This window comes from Pneumocystis murina, assembly GCF_000349005.2.
Source record: "Pneumocystis murina B123 chromosome Unknown supercont1.10, whole genome shotgun sequence".
Classification (NCBI taxonomy): domain Eukaryota; kingdom Fungi; phylum Ascomycota; class Pneumocystomycetes; order Pneumocystales; family Pneumocystaceae; genus Pneumocystis; species Pneumocystis murina.
The window spans coordinates 57,611-74,527 of NW_017802368.1; the positions used below are offsets into that span (position 1 = coordinate 57,611).

At 25.2% G+C, this 16,917-nt stretch overlaps 9 protein-coding genes across 9 annotated transcripts; 3 read left to right on the forward strand and 6 right to left on the reverse strand.

Moving 5' to 3' along the window:
* Positions 1–30: 30 nt before the first annotated feature.
* On the reverse strand, positions 31–2,807 carry PNEG_03166 (hypothetical protein; the record flags this gene model as incomplete). The annotated part of the gene is made up of 12 exons (XM_007877038.1): positions 31–441; positions 489–809; positions 850–1,169; positions 1,213–1,346; positions 1,391–1,482; positions 1,526–1,643; positions 1,691–1,803; positions 1,849–1,986; positions 2,037–2,207; positions 2,253–2,418; positions 2,463–2,695; positions 2,742–2,807. The coding sequence occupies 12 exons, from the start codon at positions 2,805–2,807 to the stop codon at positions 31–33; spliced, it is 2,283 nt and encodes a 760-aa protein (XP_007875229.1).
* Positions 2,808–3,005: 198 nt separating this feature from the next.
* On the reverse strand, positions 3,006–4,864 carry PNEG_03167 (dihydrolipoyl dehydrogenase; the record flags this gene model as incomplete). Its single annotated transcript, XM_007877039.1, has 8 exons — positions 4,818–4,864; positions 4,474–4,762; positions 4,078–4,427; positions 3,808–4,026; positions 3,469–3,762; positions 3,257–3,424; positions 3,129–3,205; positions 3,006–3,087 (listed from the first exon to the last, which is right to left on the reverse strand). Exons 1-8 carry the CDS (start codon positions 4,845–4,847, stop codon positions 3,006–3,008), a joined length of 1,509 nt encoding a protein of 502 aa, XP_007875230.1. The 5' UTR covers positions 4,848–4,864.
* Positions 4,865–5,339: 475 nt separating this feature from the next.
* Positions 5,340–5,680, reverse strand: PNEG_03168 (hypothetical protein; the record flags this gene model as incomplete). Its single annotated transcript, XM_007877040.1, has 3 exons — positions 5,340–5,373; positions 5,419–5,546; positions 5,591–5,680. 3 exons carry the CDS (start codon positions 5,678–5,680, stop codon positions 5,340–5,342), a joined length of 252 nt encoding a protein of 83 aa, XP_007875231.1.
* Positions 5,681–5,789: 109 nt separating this feature from the next.
* PNEG_03169 (2,3-bisphosphoglycerate-independent phosphoglycerate mutase) lies at positions 5,790–7,852 on the forward strand. The gene is made up of 10 exons (XM_007877041.1): positions 5,790–5,837; positions 5,882–5,908; positions 5,952–6,092; positions 6,141–6,310; positions 6,367–6,754; positions 6,799–7,035; positions 7,076–7,275; positions 7,328–7,341; positions 7,389–7,544; positions 7,590–7,852. Coding segments are annotated over exons 1-10 (1,356 nt in total). The 5' UTR covers positions 5,790–5,815; the 3' UTR covers positions 7,591–7,852.
* A 25-nt stretch (positions 7,853–7,877) lies between these two features.
* Positions 7,878–8,386, reverse strand: PNEG_03170 (glutaredoxin; the record flags this gene model as incomplete). The annotated part of the gene is made up of 4 exons (XM_007877042.2): positions 7,878–8,026; positions 8,075–8,151; positions 8,202–8,254; positions 8,306–8,386. The coding sequence occupies 4 exons, from the start codon at positions 8,384–8,386 to the stop codon at positions 7,878–7,880; spliced, it is 360 nt and encodes a 119-aa protein (XP_007875233.1).
* A 72-nt stretch (positions 8,387–8,458) lies between these two features.
* Positions 8,459–11,362, forward strand: PNEG_03171 (hypothetical protein). Its single transcript, XM_007877043.1, has 11 exons — positions 8,459–8,900; positions 8,947–9,225; positions 9,351–9,491; positions 9,542–9,682; positions 9,728–9,864; positions 9,910–9,999; positions 10,047–10,453; positions 10,496–10,633; positions 10,680–10,832; positions 10,884–11,147; positions 11,191–11,362. Exons 1-11 carry the CDS (start codon positions 8,484–8,486, stop codon positions 11,280–11,282), a joined length of 2,259 nt encoding a protein of 752 aa, XP_007875234.1. The 5' UTR covers positions 8,459–8,483; the 3' UTR covers positions 11,283–11,362.
* Positions 11,363–12,038: 676 nt separating this feature from the next.
* PNEG_03172 (hypothetical protein) lies at positions 12,039–12,550 on the forward strand (the record flags this gene model as incomplete). Its single annotated transcript, XM_007877044.1, has 3 exons — positions 12,039–12,049; positions 12,108–12,283; positions 12,324–12,550. The coding sequence occupies 3 exons, from the start codon at positions 12,039–12,041 to the stop codon at positions 12,548–12,550; spliced, it is 414 nt and encodes a 137-aa protein (XP_007875235.1).
* Positions 12,551–13,551: 1,001 nt separating this feature from the next.
* PNEG_03173 (hypothetical protein) lies at positions 13,552–15,766 on the reverse strand (the record flags this gene model as incomplete). The annotated part of the gene is made up of 6 exons (XM_007877045.1): positions 15,634–15,766; positions 15,393–15,590; positions 15,158–15,345; positions 15,060–15,110; positions 14,131–15,017; positions 13,552–14,085 (listed from the first exon to the last, which is right to left on the reverse strand). The coding sequence occupies exons 1-6, from the start codon at positions 15,666–15,668 to the stop codon at positions 13,552–13,554; spliced, it is 1,893 nt and encodes a 630-aa protein (XP_007875236.1). The 5' UTR covers positions 15,669–15,766.
* A 548-nt stretch (positions 15,767–16,314) lies between these two features.
* On the reverse strand, positions 16,315–16,817 carry PNEG_03174 (hypothetical protein). The gene is made up of 2 exons (XM_007877046.1): positions 16,559–16,817; positions 16,315–16,514 (listed from the first exon to the last, which is right to left on the reverse strand). Exons 1-2 carry the CDS (start codon positions 16,742–16,744, stop codon positions 16,449–16,451), a joined length of 252 nt encoding a protein of 83 aa, XP_007875237.1. The 5' UTR covers positions 16,745–16,817; the 3' UTR covers positions 16,315–16,448.
* Positions 16,818–16,917: the final 100 nt, after the last annotated feature.

Here is a 16,917-nt window from a genome sequence, read left to right on the forward strand (position 1 = left end):
TTAATTTTAAAAATGTTATATATATATATATTAATGAATCATAATAATGTCTTGATGAGCAGTTTTTGAAACTTTTTCCGAAGAATTATTATTTAATAGAAGACGACTTAAACATGATATCAGTTGATCGGTTTGAGACCAAGTTGTTAAATATTCAGGAGAAAGACATTTCCCTATATCACCTAATTCTTTTGAAAACTTATCTATAATATCGATAAAAAAAATATGTATAATTTGTGAATCTTCAATATAACTTAAAAAAGTAATCCTGAGAAGAGGTGCTTCTTTCTCAATAGATATAAGGGATTCATTAATTATTGCTTCAATAGAATCGTTAGATAGTTTCTTGATCTTCCTTATTTTCTGAATAGGTTCTATAAAAGGTTTTAAGGAATGTTCAATAGAAGCATTAATAGCTGTTTGAAGAAGAGTATTGAATTTCTAAAAAACAATAAGCAAATATTAGACAAAATAATGTCAAGGAAAACATTATATATATCTCTTTCAGTAGATGAAAATCCTGAAATTTTACTCCATGCAGATTTATAGAGTTCTAATGGATTAAATAATCGAAGTTTATTATAAACATCCCAAGAACTAATATTTGCAGTATCAATATTTACATCTTTTTCAAAATGAAAAAAATCTATATTAAATTCCAATATTTGATTCCTCAATATCAATAAATGCTTTACAAGAAAAAGTTGACGATCTCTCATAGAAATATCTGTTTGTACTTGTGATCCATGACTAAGTGAAGAAATACAAATATTAACGATATCATAAGCAACAGTATTAAAAGATTTTGTCTAAAAAGTTAATTAATGTAAAAAATAATTAAATTCTTACATTCAATAAAGGATATATTTTTGACAACAATGAAATTGTTTTATTTAATGTAGGATACCATCTAATAACCAAATCACTGTCATATAATTCTTCTTTTGAAACATCAGAAACCTTGGTTAATAATGAATCCGATTGATCTCTCTTTTCTAAAGTTTTGGAAAAATTAAAAGCATTTTTAGAGGGAATAAAATTCTGAATTTCTAATTTAGCTACATTTCGAACTTGAACTACAATAAATGATTGAATATGTTGAATAATTTCATTAAATATGACTGAATAATCTATCTTATAACAATCTTGACCGATATCTAACGAATTTTCTAAATAATTTTAATTTTCATTCAATTTAAGTAAATTAGAAACCATTTTCACTATCTTCAGATATTTTTACTTTAAAAACAGAACAAACCTCACAAAGTAGCGATAAATTTGTCTCTTTGAATAAATTTGATTGTAAATAAGTAGATATAGGCTCAAATAATTTTTGAGAATAAGAACTATTATTATTAAACATAAAAAAATATATAATAGAAATTTATACTAAAATTTTGAATCATCATTTTGAAAAAAATCTCGAAAAAGAGAAAACTCATCAAAACACAGACCAGTAAAAAATGCAATACTTATTCTAGACTATAATAAATTAAAATAAGATAAATCAATATATAATCCTTACAAATCGAATAATATTTTCATTTGATAGTTCATTTAATTTCTGAGAAATAATTGGTTTAACCAATTTATACCTTATTCCAAAGTAAAATTTTTGACAATCATTAATCATTACGTTATATCTAATTTTTATATAAGAATTTTATATATTATATTGTTATAAAGATACTCGTTATGATCTTTGATTCTTTCCTCTATTTCTTTAATATATGGCCTTAATTCAATAGCACGAACACGAAATTTTGTATATAAAAATGCAGTTTGGTTAATATTATTAGATACCTTATTTCTTTTTAATAAAAAATATATAAAAATTTGAAGGAAAACCTTAAAAGAAAAATCCTCATTGATTCCCTCATTTAATTCCTTTATCACCTGTACAAAAAAAACACAAATCAATGTCATAGCCTTTGTTAAACATTGTTCAAATTTTTCTCTATAAATCCAAGAATTCTTGAATTCAGGCTAATAGAATAATCAAAAATAAGAAATTTAAAAAAAGATATATAAAATACATGTTCTTTCATCATTTGCGAACCTTTATCCAATTTTTTAAGCATATCAAAAAACTCAGGTTTTGTAATAAGCTCAACGCCAGATGTATTCAATAACTTATAAATTACATCAAGAGAACAATACGCTTCAAGATTCTGTCTAATTTGATCTTTTAATAATATAGCATTTTGCTATAAGTAATCAATATATATCAACCTTATAAAAATACAACAAACCTTTTCTTTTTCAAGTTTCTCATAATTATTTCTAAAAACATGACTATTTTCATAGGATTTTTTTAAATCAATGTTTATTACTCTTAATTTTTCAAACATTTTTGAAACATGTGTTATAAGATCTTCACATATTGAGATTTTTTCAAGATATTCTTTTTTAAAAAGCCTAAAAAAACTAAATACTATTAATATAATTATAAAAAAATATACCTGAAATGGAGATCTTGTTGATTTTGTATTGATTTTTCCATTTCATTACTCCATACTAATGATCTATAATAATTCATATTTCTAGCCACTTGAGAAAAATAAAAAGTTTCGTAGACATGTTTTAAATCATTTAAAGATAAAGACCTTGTTATTTGTTCCTTTTTTTCCGAAAAAATATGTTTATTTTTTAATAAATAAGAAACATCTTTTTCTTCAAAATCATTCACAACACTCTAACTCAACTATTTGATAAGTCTGGCAACTATTAGGAAGTCTTACAGTGTCTAGCCCTAGATATTCACTGCTTTCTTCATTCATTAAGCAGCTACCTTTATAAAAAACCATTTAAATAATACTTGATTTCCCAATTTTTATAAGAAAACTTTTTTGAAGATAAAAATAAACTCTTAAATTATACAATCAATTTTATAATATTAAAAACCAAAGAAAATGATCTTTAAAGATGTAAAAAAAATAATTACTCGAAAATATATATTTCAAATATAGAATTTATTAAATTATTTTATACAACAGCTTAAGAAATCAAAAATGAATCGCTTTTCCTGACCAAGCAGTTAAAGCAGCTTCTTTAAATGCTTCAGATAATGTTGGATGTGCATGCGTACTATTTTATTAGTATAGAAAAATATTTATAGTATTTCTTACGTTCGAGCAATATCTTCAGCACTTGCACCATATTCTATAGCTAATACACCTTCTGCAATCATTTCTCCAGCATTTGGCTGTATAAAATGGCTTAAGAGAAGTAGTGAAAAAAATAATTATAAACTTACACCTATAATATGAATTCCAAGAATACGATCAGTCTCTGTATCTGTAATAAACTTAACTAATCCATCTGTCTCAACATTTGTTTTCGCTCTAGAATTCGCAATAAATGGAAACTTTCCAATTGTATATTTAATTCCCAACTTTTTGACCTGTTGTTCTGTTTGCCCAACCTAAATAGTAATTATAATATTTTAGCAAAAAATATAATGCTTACCCATGCAACTTCAGGATACGTATACATAACAGAAGGAATTGCATTATAATTAACATGGCCACGTCCATATTTAATATATTCTACGACTGCAATACCCTCTTCTTCCGCTTTATGTGCAAGCATTGCACCAAAAGTAACATCACCAATAACACGAATATGAGGAATCTTGGTACGATATTCTGAATCGATAACAATACGTCCTTTTTCATCTACATCTATTCCAATATTTTCCAAGCCAAGTCCTTCAGTATATGGTCTCCTTCCAATAGCAACAAGAACAACATTAGCATCCAACTAAAAGTAATAAATGCGTATTCTAAATTACTAAAATAATTATACAATTTCCTTTTTACCATCCTTTAAAACTTGAATATCTATTTTAGCTTTATCTCCTTCAACAGTACCACCTAAAACTTTTGTACCAACTTTTAATGTTAATCCTTGCTTTTTAATTATACTTGTAAACTGTTTAGAAATCTCTTCATCCATTCCTGCCCCTATAAAATTTTCATATTCTACAACAGTAACCTCAGAACCTAAGCGAGACCATACTGAACCCTAAACTATTTTTAAAAAAACAATAAAGAAATATCTTAAAAAACCATTTACCATTTCAAGTCCAATAATCCCTCCTCCGATCACAATCATCTTTTCTGGAACTTTTTCTAAAGACAATGCACCTGTACTAGAAACAATAATTTTTTCATCTATTTCAATACCAGGAAGAACAGTAGGCTCTGAACCCGTAGCAATTATTATATTTTTCGCTTTGAGAACTTGATCTTTGTGTCCATAAACTCCTTTAACATCTATTTCGTTTTGATTTAAAAATTTCCCTACACCCTTAATATATTCAACTCCATTTTTCTTAAAAAGATGTTCGATCCCTTTAGTCAAAGCATCTACTGTATTATTTTTTGACTTCATCATATTTTCCAAATTTAATTTTACATCAGAAACTATAAAAACATTTAATAAAATAAATATGCTATTTCCTTCTTCAACCATCAATTCCTCTATCTTTAGTATCATGTTTTATTTTATGAAAAAGATGCGAATTATTCAACAATGATTTTGATGGAATACAACCAACATTTAAACATGTTCCTCCAAGTGTTCCTCGTTTTTCAATACATACTGTTTTTAATCCATACTGCGCCGCTTTAATTGCTGCAACATATCCACCTGGCCCGCCTCCAATAACCGCTATGTCATATTCTTTAGTTCCAGAGGCATAAAAGCGATATCCTAATACATAAGGCATAATCTTTATAGGTCTTTTCAAAGGAGTAGACTGAAAAAATAATTAACTTTTTTCAAAAAGAAGATCAAAAACACAAACTCCATACCACAATATATGATATCCTCGAAATAATCATCTTTAAAATCCAGAATTGAGAGAAAACCTTGAATTTATATGTTTTTTAAAAGTCAGCGGTTATCAAAAGATCGTTCAAGTCTCAAAGGACGTTAATAAATGATTTTTAAAAAATACATAAAAACATATTTCTGAATATAAAAAATGCTTCGCCTATAATCAGGAGGACTTTTGCTCCCTTCTTTTCTATTTTTTTTTAAAAAAATGTTCAATAAAAAGTTACTCAATACAATCTAAATTTTTCATCAATAAAGAAATATATTAGATTATTGTTTCTAATATAGACTTTAAAGAAAAAATAAGACTGATAATGTGCAAATCATTAGTTAGTCGTAAATTTACCCTCTGTACTAGGTATCGAATACATATATATGTATATTAATACAAACATATTTAAATATATTTTTATAGATAAAAGAGAACAAATATTCATTTTTTTAACTCCTAAAACCTATTATTTTCATATCATTTCATTTGATAATTATAAATGATATTATTCTTTCATGTTTATTTCTGACAATAACTTCCTAAAAAGCAATATTAAAAAGAAATATAAGAATCTTTTGTCCTACTTTTGCATAGAAATTTGTTTTTCTAAACGTTTAATTACTCCTTCTTGATCTAAAATACTCAAATCTTTACCAGGAAGAGATTCAATCATTTTTCGAATATTTGACACTTTCTGATAGAGTTTTGTAACCTAAAAATATTTATATCCAAATAATGAAGGTAGTTAACCTTTACTTCTTTATTGAATTCCTTTAAATCATCTTTTTTTGTAGTCTTTAAAATCTGAACAATTTGAGGAATTAAATCAGTATCTGAAATATCCATAAAAAAATATTAATTTTAAAAAAATTTTTAGTAAAAAATTTTAAAAAAACTTAATATTTCTTAATAAACAATAATTTACAGTTAATAATTTTATCAAAAGTTAAAAAACGAACATTAACCCGGATTAAAAAAATCATGGCCAAGCCTCTCGAGAAAGGTAAGATCAGAGCAAAAATAATCCATAAATTTATTATATTTTAGTTTGTCTTATATGTATTGATGGATGGGGTTTTTTTTTCTGAAAAAAAAGAAGTAAATTTAATAAACATAGGGATTAATCCAAAAAAAAATAGCAAAGAAGATGCAATTTCGGCAGCAAATATACCAATCATGAGTAGTCTAATGAAAAAATACAGTTCTATGGAGCTTAAGGCTCATGGAAATGCAGTAGGTCTTACAGAGGGTTTGATGGGTTGTTTTTAAGGAATATATTATATATTTAAGGTTAATATTGAATCAGGAAATTCAGAAGTAGGCCATTTAAATATAGGAGCAGGGCGTATTGTATGGCAAGATTTAGTTAGGATTGATAAGACAGTGAAAAACAAGGGTTTTATTCAGGTAGAAGCCATAGTTTCTTCAATGGAACGTTCTAAAGCAGGAAATGGGCGATTTCATATTTTGGGATTGGTAATTTTTTAAAGAATAAATATTTATATGCAAGTTGTTTTAATTAGATTCATAAGGTTTCTGATGGAGGTGTTCATTCTCATATAAACCATCTTTTCCATCTTCTAGAAACAGCAAAAGAAATAGGATTAAAAGAAGTTTATATCCATTTTTTTAGCGATGGAAGGGACACGAGCCCATTATCAAGCATTAAGTATGTAGAACAGCTTATGAATAAAATAAAAGATCTTGGTATTGGAGAGCTTGCTACTATAGTAGGCCGTTACTACGCAATGGATCGAGATAAACGCTGGGAAAGAATTACAATTGCCTTAGAAGGAATAATTTATGGTATAGGAGAAGAAGATAGCGATGTAATAAATGTAATTAATAGACGATATCAAAAGAATGAAACAGATGAATTTTTAAAACCTATCATTGTTAATAAAAAGGGATGTATTTCAGGTATGATAAAATAAACAAAATAAAATTTGTTTTAATATTTGAAGATGGAGATACTCTCTTCTTTTTTAATTATAGATCAGATAGAGTTCGACAAATTACACAAGTATTGGGTGTAGATTCAACTTTAACATCTCTCCAAATCCCAAAAAATCTTAGCATTACAACAATGACACAATACAAAGTAGATTATCCATTTCCTGTTGCCTTTCCTCCTCAAAAAATGGATAATGTTTTAGCTGAATGGTTATCAAAAAAAGGAATATTACAGTCTCATGTTGCAGGTATGATCATTTTTCATTTATTTATATTTAATTATATAAGAAACGGAAAAATATGCACATGTAACATTTTTCTTTAATGGAGGTGTTGAAAAGCAATTCGAAGGAGAGCAACGCGATATGGTTCCATCACCTAAAGTGTCTACATATGATAAAGATCCTAAAATGAGTGTTGACGGTGTAGCCCAAAAAATTTCTGAAAGAATTACCGAAAATAAGTACCCCTTTATTATGTGTAATCTAGTAAGTTGATAACATATTAAGTTTTATATTACTAATATATGGATTTTACTAGGCTCCTCCAGATATGTAAGTCATTTTTAGTATTTTTACATATTGAATTAATTTCTAAATAGGGTTGGTCATGTAAATTTTAAGCTCATCTCTTTTCCTTTTACTATTAACAAAATTAGACAGGTGTATATGATGCTACTGTCGAAGCAGTTGAACATACTGATAGAGCTATCGGAACTATTTATAATACATGTAAAAAAGAAGGATATATATTACTGGTAATTATCTCATTAAAAAGATAAACATTCATAATTAAAATATAGATCACTGCTGATCATGGAAATGCTGAAGTCATGATCGATGAAGATGGTAATCCTCTTACATCACATACTTGTAACCATGTTCCTTTTATTCTGTGTAGCGAAAAATATACACTTCAAGAAGAAATAGGAGCATTATGTGACGTTGCACCAACTATATTAACTTTAATGGGAATAGAAGTACCCGAAGAAATGACCGGAACTTCTCGTTTAAAAACAAAAAAATCACAATAATAACTTATATATATAAAACTCGAGATACATAAACAAAATCAATATATAAAATATTTCCTATTTAAGATATAACTTTAATTCGCCTTTAGTCCTAAGAGCTTCTAAATCTGAATTACCCCCAATATGTTTTCCTCCAATAAAAATATTAGGCACTGTTCTTTGAGACGTCTTTTCAAATAAGAATCCCTGGATTTCATTTCCATTGTCTATTAACTTATATTAACTATTTTACTTCTAGATAATCTCAAAATCACCAATTTTATCCAGTTCTAAAGCGTAGAAATCAATGCACTCTTCCTCTAGTATTCTTTTCGTATTAGAGCAATACGAACTAAATATATCGTTTAAAAACAGCTCTTTTTTTTCTAAAAAATGCATTACCAATAAGTTTTAGAAAAAACCATTACATGGTGTTCAGAGATTAATGATTCAACCTATTTACCCTGTTATTCTTATTTTTCTTAAGAAAAAAACGGCTTAATTGCCTGTTTTTTGACTTCTTCAGACATTCTTAATAAATTAACTGGCTTAATACTTCTGCTCAGAGTAAATAAAAATTTAAACATAGATAGATTCCTATAATATTTTTTATTTAAGGTTTAGGGTTATCGAGAACGGATTGAACTCTAGGACGTCAAAAAAAAATAAAATCAAAAAATCAAAATGGAGGATAATATTTCAGAAAAAAAAGAAAAAGAAGCCACTCTAATGAATTCGGAGGAACTAATTTCTGAGGATTCTCTTTTGAACGAGAAAAAACGGATGAATAGTAGTAATTTTTCAGAAAGATATATGAATCATGAAAATAGTGAGAAATCAGAAAAAAAAGAAAAAAGAGAAGATTTTATGAATAATAAGATAACATCAGAGTCAGATTCATTACAAAACATATCATCCTTAAAAACAAACAAAAGAAAACGGTTGTCTCAAGATCGTGTTGGTCAATTAGAAGATTTGATTGCTATGGATGATAAAGATGCATCATCATGGCTGAAATTAATTAAGGAACATCAAGATAAAAACAAGATTGAAGAGGCTAGGAATGTATATGAGCGGTTTCTCAAAGTTTTTCCTACAGCAGTATTTTATTATAGGATTTTTTATTGATTTTAAATAAAATGAATAGGCACAACAATGGATTGATTATGCAGACATGGAGTTAACAAACAATGAATTCATTCGTGTAGAAACAATTTTTTCACGGTGTTTAAGATCAGTTTTAAGCGTTGATCTCTGGAAGTTTTATTTAGATTATATTCGTCGGATCAATAATGTTTCTACTGGTGGTGCTCAAGCCCGATCAGTTATATCTCAAGCGTATGAGTTTGTTTTAGCACACGTTGGAATTGATAAGGATTGCGGTTCTATTTGGTCAGATTATATTAATTTTGTAAAAACAGCAGAGGTAAGTTCAAAGATGCATTATAATTATCTTTTTTTATCTCCGTAGATAGTTTTTTCGCATCTATAATTTCTTAAATAATCATTATACACTCTTCTGATTATGTACTCACTATCTTTTCAACATAGAAAAACTCCATGTGGGAAGAACAGCAAAAAATAGATCATATTCGTCGTATTTATCACAGAGCTATATGTATTCCAATTGCAAATATTGAGACTTTATGGAGGGAGTATGACGCGTTTGAAAATAATTTCAATAGATCTACAGTAAGATCTTCGTATTTATTTATAATTAATTAAAATTATCTTTTTTTTAGGCCAGAAAGTTTCTTTCAGAAAAAAGTTCAAGCTATATGATGGCTCGAACCGCTTGGAAAGACATGGCTTCCATAACAGCTGGATTCCGTGCTACTAATATTCCGAAAGTTCCTGTGTGGACTGAAAAAGATGTTGAAGAAGTAATTACATGTCTTTATTCTTTGTATATCTACTTATTTTCTTAGGTTGAACAATGGAAAAGATGGATTGAATGGGAAATGTCAGATCCTTTGGATCTCAAATTAAAGCCTGCAATTGTTACACGAGTGAAATATGCATATAAACAAGCTATGATAAATTTAAGATTTTTTCCTGAGATTTGGTACAGCATATATATTGTATTAAATATATAATTCAATTACAATAGGTTTTCTGCTGTTGAATATTGGTTATCTTTAAACGAAGAAAAAGAAGCCGTTGAAATAATGAAAAATGGGATAATTGCAAATCCTACTAGGTTTTTTTTTAATATCATTATTACTATTATTAATATTATTATTTTAGTTATTTACTTCATTTTCAATATGCAGATTTCCTAGAGCAAAATAAGAGGTTTTCTGAAATGAGAACAATTTATGAAACACTTATTGAAAACCTCTCAAAAGAATTTAAAAAGATTTCATGTTATATGGAAAATAAAATATCTGAAGTCTCTAAATATTTAGAATACGTAACTCCTCAGGATCCTGTCGAAGAAGGCGAAATACAGAAATTAACACCAAAAAAAGAAATACAAAATATTCAGAAACAAGGGGAAGAAGAACTAAATAAATTAACGAAAAATATTTCTATTGTATGGAGTGTTTTCATGAGAGCTGTTAGACGTACAGAAGGTATAAAAGCGGCAAGACAAGTTTTTGGAAAAGCTAGAAAAGTGCCTAATCAAGCATATCACATTTATGTAGCTTCTGGTTTGTATAACTATATGTTTAAATTATAATAATAAAGATTAGCATTAATGGAATATCATTGTAGTAAGGATTCTACAATAGCTAGTAAGATTTTTGATTTAGGACTAAAAAGTTTTGGAAATGATCCTGATTTTGTTCTTCATTATTTAACATTTTTGATAAATATTAATGATGATACAAGTATATAATTTATTTATTAAAGAAATACAAAATTTAGTTCCTATAGATGCAAGAGCTTTATATGAAAAAACAATAACACATCTTGATCCTCAAATAGTTAAACAATTACATGAAAAATTATATACGTATGAATCTATGTTTGGTGATCTTTCAACAACTATAAAATTACAGTCAAGAATAGCAGAACTTTATCCTGATGGCAAGTGAATATTTAAATTTTAGATTTAAATAACAATATATAATCTAACAGATTCTTCTATATTGCGGTTTTCTAGACGATTTAAATTTTATAATTTAAATGCAATTTTAGAAAAAGATTTAGGGGTGGTATTCAAATCTTCAATTATCTCTGAACCTACAGAAATACATAATAATGATGTTTTCCAATTGAATCTTGATATTAGAAAAAAGAATTTAACTACTTCTTTATTAACTACAAATGACAAACTTTTGAGCCTTCCTGAGTCTATTTTATATTTTTTAAGTATTCTCCCACCTGCTTCTTCATATACTGGTAACTTATGATTATTATTATTTATCTATAGTAATATTTCTAGGGGCCACTTTTAAAATTGATGAACTCATAAAGTTGATTTCTGAGACAGAAGTTCCTACATCCATAAAAAGAAAATTAACTGCATCAAATTAATACAAATTCAGATGATTTCAGGCGCAGACATTGAAATTTGATTCTATTTGTAAATTATACATTACATAATAAAATTTCAAAATACAAATACTCTAATTATTAAAATAGGATATATCATAGATTAATATTTAAAATATTAGTACTATATTTTGTCTTTTGATAGATTATCTACATAAATTATTTTTATATATAGTAATTTAAAGAAAACTTATTTAAAAACATTATTTAATATTTTACAGCATAAAAATTTATCAAATTTACATTAATATTAACTTTTAATAAAATTAAAAACTGTCTTAAATCATTAAATTAATATAACAAAAAAATATCTTTTATTATAAAATGATTACCCTATAATTTATAGCTTATAAACATATAAAATACGTTTTTTATATATATAATATTAAATTTAATATATTAGTCATAATAATATATAATAAAACACTGTTTTTTTATTATATGTAAAATCCTTTTTGATTTTTTAATATTATTTTAGCTGCATAAATTATATAAATAAAACCAAAATATAAGAACAACGTTCCCTTCTTTTAAACCATTTAAATATATCAATCAGTAATATTTCTTATATACTTAATAAATATAACTTTAAATATCAAAAATAATGTATTTCTTTATATTTATTATTAAAAAAACATTTTTAAATAATCAAAACTAGCCGTTAATCGTCTAATCTTAACGGAAACTGGAGTGCCGTCAGCTGTGCTGTTTATGTTCAAAGCAAACGGCAAAATATAAATGCCCTGCCTGTTTAATTCCTTAGTAATTCTTTTATAAATTAAGACATATATTAACAGATGTTAATAGCTGCTCTTTTATTTGTTTTCAAAAACATAAACAAGTAAATTCGCCTCAAACAGCAGATGATGCCTCTATTAGATGTTATATTCGTAAAGATAAACCTATTGAACAAGAATCAAATGAAGATACTTCAAATATAACATGTGATGAGCTTCTTTCTGAAGCAATTCTTAGGAAAATTGGTAAAAAAAATTCTATTCAAAATATCTAATAAATAAAAAGAAAATGATGAAATACTACAAAAGCTTATTAATGAATCTAAGCCATTAAGAGATATTCTTCTAGAAATATATGAAAAGATTCCTTCTAATAATAATAGTCCTTTTTCTGTACCAAAATTTCTTTTAGATAGAATTTCAGAGTTGCGAAACTATGAAACTAATAATCTATTTTTATCTTTTATACAAAGAGTATTATATCTTTCTAACCAAGAAAGATTTAATACTTAATCCTTTAAAAAACAGTCTATCAAATATTTTTTCTATTTTATAATTTTATTTTTAAAATTACACTTATTAGTTATTAATACATGTATGTTTTTTATGCTTGTCAACTTTATTTTATATAATTTGATATTCATTAATCATAATAGTGATGTAAATTAGAAAACTAAGTTTAAATAAAAACAAAATCATATAAAAATAGAAAATTTTCCTATTTAATCATTTTTTTAAATAATTAATATATATAATTTTAAAAATATTTTTTTAATCACTCTAATATACTTTTTTAGAATATCTTTGCTTATCATTCTTTAAATTTTAATTAAAAATGTAAAATTCAAACATTAAAAACTAATTCTTAAAAAATATTATAAACTATTGTTTTACATAATAAAATATGGAATCATATGTATTTAATGAATTAAACAATTGTAATTTTAACAATTATTATAAAAGTTAAAATAGCCCATTTTTAAATAATTGTTTTATCTAAGAAAAAAATATAAATAATTTTAATATTTCTAAAAAAGACTATTTAATTTAGAACATTTCTAGATTTTAAAATCATATTTAACCAGTGTTAACGCAAAATACTTTCCAAATATATTTGAAAAAATCCATAAATCAAATATTAAAAAAAAAAGAAAATCGTCAGTATGAAAACATCAAATTAATTTCAATATAATAAAATAAATATATCACAAAAACATTTATAAAATGCCTATTTTCATAAAAATATTAGTCTATTAATCATTCCCAGGAACCAATTGAAATTAGCGATTAAATATAATTAAACTAATTTTTTTAATATATATAGTATATTTTATGATCTTTTTCAATTATATAAATTCAAAATATGTATATTTATAGGATTAAAAATAAACTTTAATATTTTTACACTAAAAAAATTTAAAATATAGCAAATTTTACAATAAATAAATGTTATTCAACAAAAAATCATTTAATCAATTAACAATGCAATTAATCCTTCATTTTTAAAAGATCATTTATGAACTTTTTAACAAAGGATCGATAGATTTAGGTGTATTGTAAAAATAATGACCAGCATTGTCATTAATAGACGTAGATATAGTTATCTTAGCCACTATCCAAAGAGGCCACCATAATAACCACAAAACAAGGGGCGTCCAAAGATACCATATCTTCCATCCGAAAACAAATAAATAAATAAAATCTATAGCTTCCTTATTTTTATAATAAGAAAGAAAAAAGATCCAATTGAGAGGATTAGAAAGCTCCAAAAGAACTGAAAAAAGTATTCGTTCAGTTTTAGTTCTTGCAGGTCGGACAAAAGATAAAGGAAATGTTATAATACCAACAAAAAATGATAAAGAAAAATTTACGATAGCCAAAGTAGACAATTCTATGCCAAGAATTATTTGAGAAAAAGTCCTAATAAGTTTATAGTTATTAATCAATGACATATTTTGACTTTTAATAATTTTTTCAAGAATCCTTTGTATAAAAATTGAAATTATATGTTGAAGGATTTGAAGAAATAGAATAAATATCGAATAGAACTAAAACAATTCAAACAAAATAATCTAAAATTTATATTTATTTACCTTTTTATAATCACTAGATTCTTTGTAGTAACATGAGTTATATATTATTTTTAAAAAAATAATAGCAATAATATAAACAACAATAACTGTAGCAATTGAAAGTGCAATTTCTTTTCTTAAACGCAATCGCGGATCCCTTTCTATAAAAACTTTCTTTTTTTCGTCATTAGAATTATTAAATTTTTCTTTCTCATATACACTTAAACTCTTATTGAGATTAGCAATAACAGAAATCCACAAACTGAGAGAATCAATAGTAAAACTACTAGCAATAAGTATAGCAGAAGGAAAATATGCACTAATAGAAACAAATCTATCAACAGATAACATAAAATAAAAAAAAAAAGATTGATGAAAATGTTCAAGCAGATTATTCAAACTACGGAATGACGATTCAATAATTTTTCCTAACAATATATCATCATATATACCACTTCCTTTAGATTTAACTTTAAAAGTAATTGAATCAATTTTATATGGCACAAAACAACTCTGAGTTCCAGACAAAAATCCAAAACACTGATTAATCATTCCATTAATCATAGTCAAGAGCTTTTGAAAATATGTTTCTTTTTGTTGAAGTACATTTTGCATATTTATTTTTACATCAGATTTTGATTGAATAATACGATTAACCGCAACTAAAAGATCCATATTCGATAGTTGTCCATTCATTCCATCATATAATAGCTCTATAGAATCAAAATTTCTATAATCTGAAATAAAATCAATGTCAACAAGTGCTTGTATTTCTCCACTTTTTAAAGTCAATGATAAAATAGCATCATCATAATCCATTTTATGATATGCATCTACCCACAGTTGAGCTCCTACTTCCTTCTCTCCAGGAATAAGAAAAATAATATCTTTTGACCATAACGACCACCCTAATATGAATCAATATACTTTCTAGAATATCAAGCAAAAACTTTTAAAATATCTCGCTAATGCAAGTAAAAGAGATACTCCGCCTAGATTCACTATACAATAAATTAAAAAGAATAATTTAATTTATATATTAAATTACATTTTCCATCCATATTTTTCCATGATGCGCTTAAAACAAGAGCCTCTGTACCATCTCCTCTCTGAGCATCAAGAACTGCAAAAAAATTTCTACCTGAATACTCTTTCCCCTTAAATTCTACCTTATAATCTTGAGTTGCTGTTCTTAAACCAAGTCTTTCAAAAATTTCATGTAATGATTCATATTTTCTAAAGCAATCAAAAAAAATAAAATAACATAGCACCCTTAATCATACGCATCTTCGCCTTGTTGGTCTATAAAATTAATTTCTTCTCTGTAGGCTTCAATAATATCACTATCACTATCACTGTCTCCAAAATATGTATTCACAGTGCCAGGAAGAATAGCATTCTCAGAAATAAAAACATGACGATTAAAATAATTAAGTGGAAGCATAAATATCCACATAAAACCCACAATAAAACAACATATCCTATAAAAATTATCTCATTTCTCCATTATTTAAAATATTTTACCGGAACAAAAACAAAAAATTATACAAATTGATCATTCCTTGTGTTTCTAAACAGAACAATTCCTATTTACCTGTCATTTAGATAAATAATTCAAATTAAATATCAATTTTCAATTATCCTAATATAAATTCCCGGATTTCACGTGAATATCAAGACAGCAGAAAAGGAGAAAACATAAATCTTAGCTGATAAATCCTTGATTACAAAGAAATTATAAAGATTTAATTGTTTTTATTTAAATTACATATACTTTCTGTAAAAAAATTTAAAGATAAAAAAATAAAGAAAAAATCATAGTATAAAGACACTTTTTTTAAATAAAATGAATATTAGAGATGAATATTAAGATATTATCTACTTTTTAGAAATAAAAATAATTAAAAAATGGTAAAAATAAATTCGGTATTATGTTTTTTAAAGAATAAAAAATAATAAATCTATATTTATTTATCATAACAGAAAATGTTAATATCTATCACTTTAATACGCAATTAAAAACTCTAATTTCAAGAAAAACATATATTAATAATTTAAAGTTAAGAACTATATTATTAGAAAAACTAGTTAAATAAAGTATTAAAAATATTTTTATTTAATATATACTATTTAAAAAATTTAATATATTAAATTAACCAAATAAAAATATTATAAAAATTAAAATTATTTTAAAAAAACATAATCCTTTTATTTAAAATATGTATTTACAAATAATATCGCAAAATTTCAAGTAAAATCACAAGTTATTCAACTTTTCTATATTATTTAGTACATTTTTTTTTAGAAATTCATGTTTTTTTAATTTAATATTTAAATATTTACTTTAATTTTTCATAAAATCCTTTTTGAAAATCAATAACTCTTTTTTTTTTAAAATATTCTATCTATTTTTTATCAAAATTTTATATAAGAACAAATATAAACATACCCAACTTTTTGCACAGTTATTTCTGAAGTTTTCTTCTTCAGATGAACACAATGAGTGAATCTTTTCAATTTGCGTCATTGGATTAACAATAGAATGCTTATCTAAACATTGGAAAAAGATATCTCTAGCTTCCCAACAGCGTTCTCTTTGAGATTTTGTTGGAGGTATATTTACAATAGAAATCATATTGAGAGCTTAAACAGATATATTTCAAGCCGATTTTTCTATTTATTTAGTTTTTTTTTAATCAAATATTTTCATATCAATACATTAAATAAAAGTTTACTATAAAAATTGAAAAAAAATTAAAACCAAGTTTAATAGCCAAAAACACAATAAACGTTTCATTAAACGCTAGT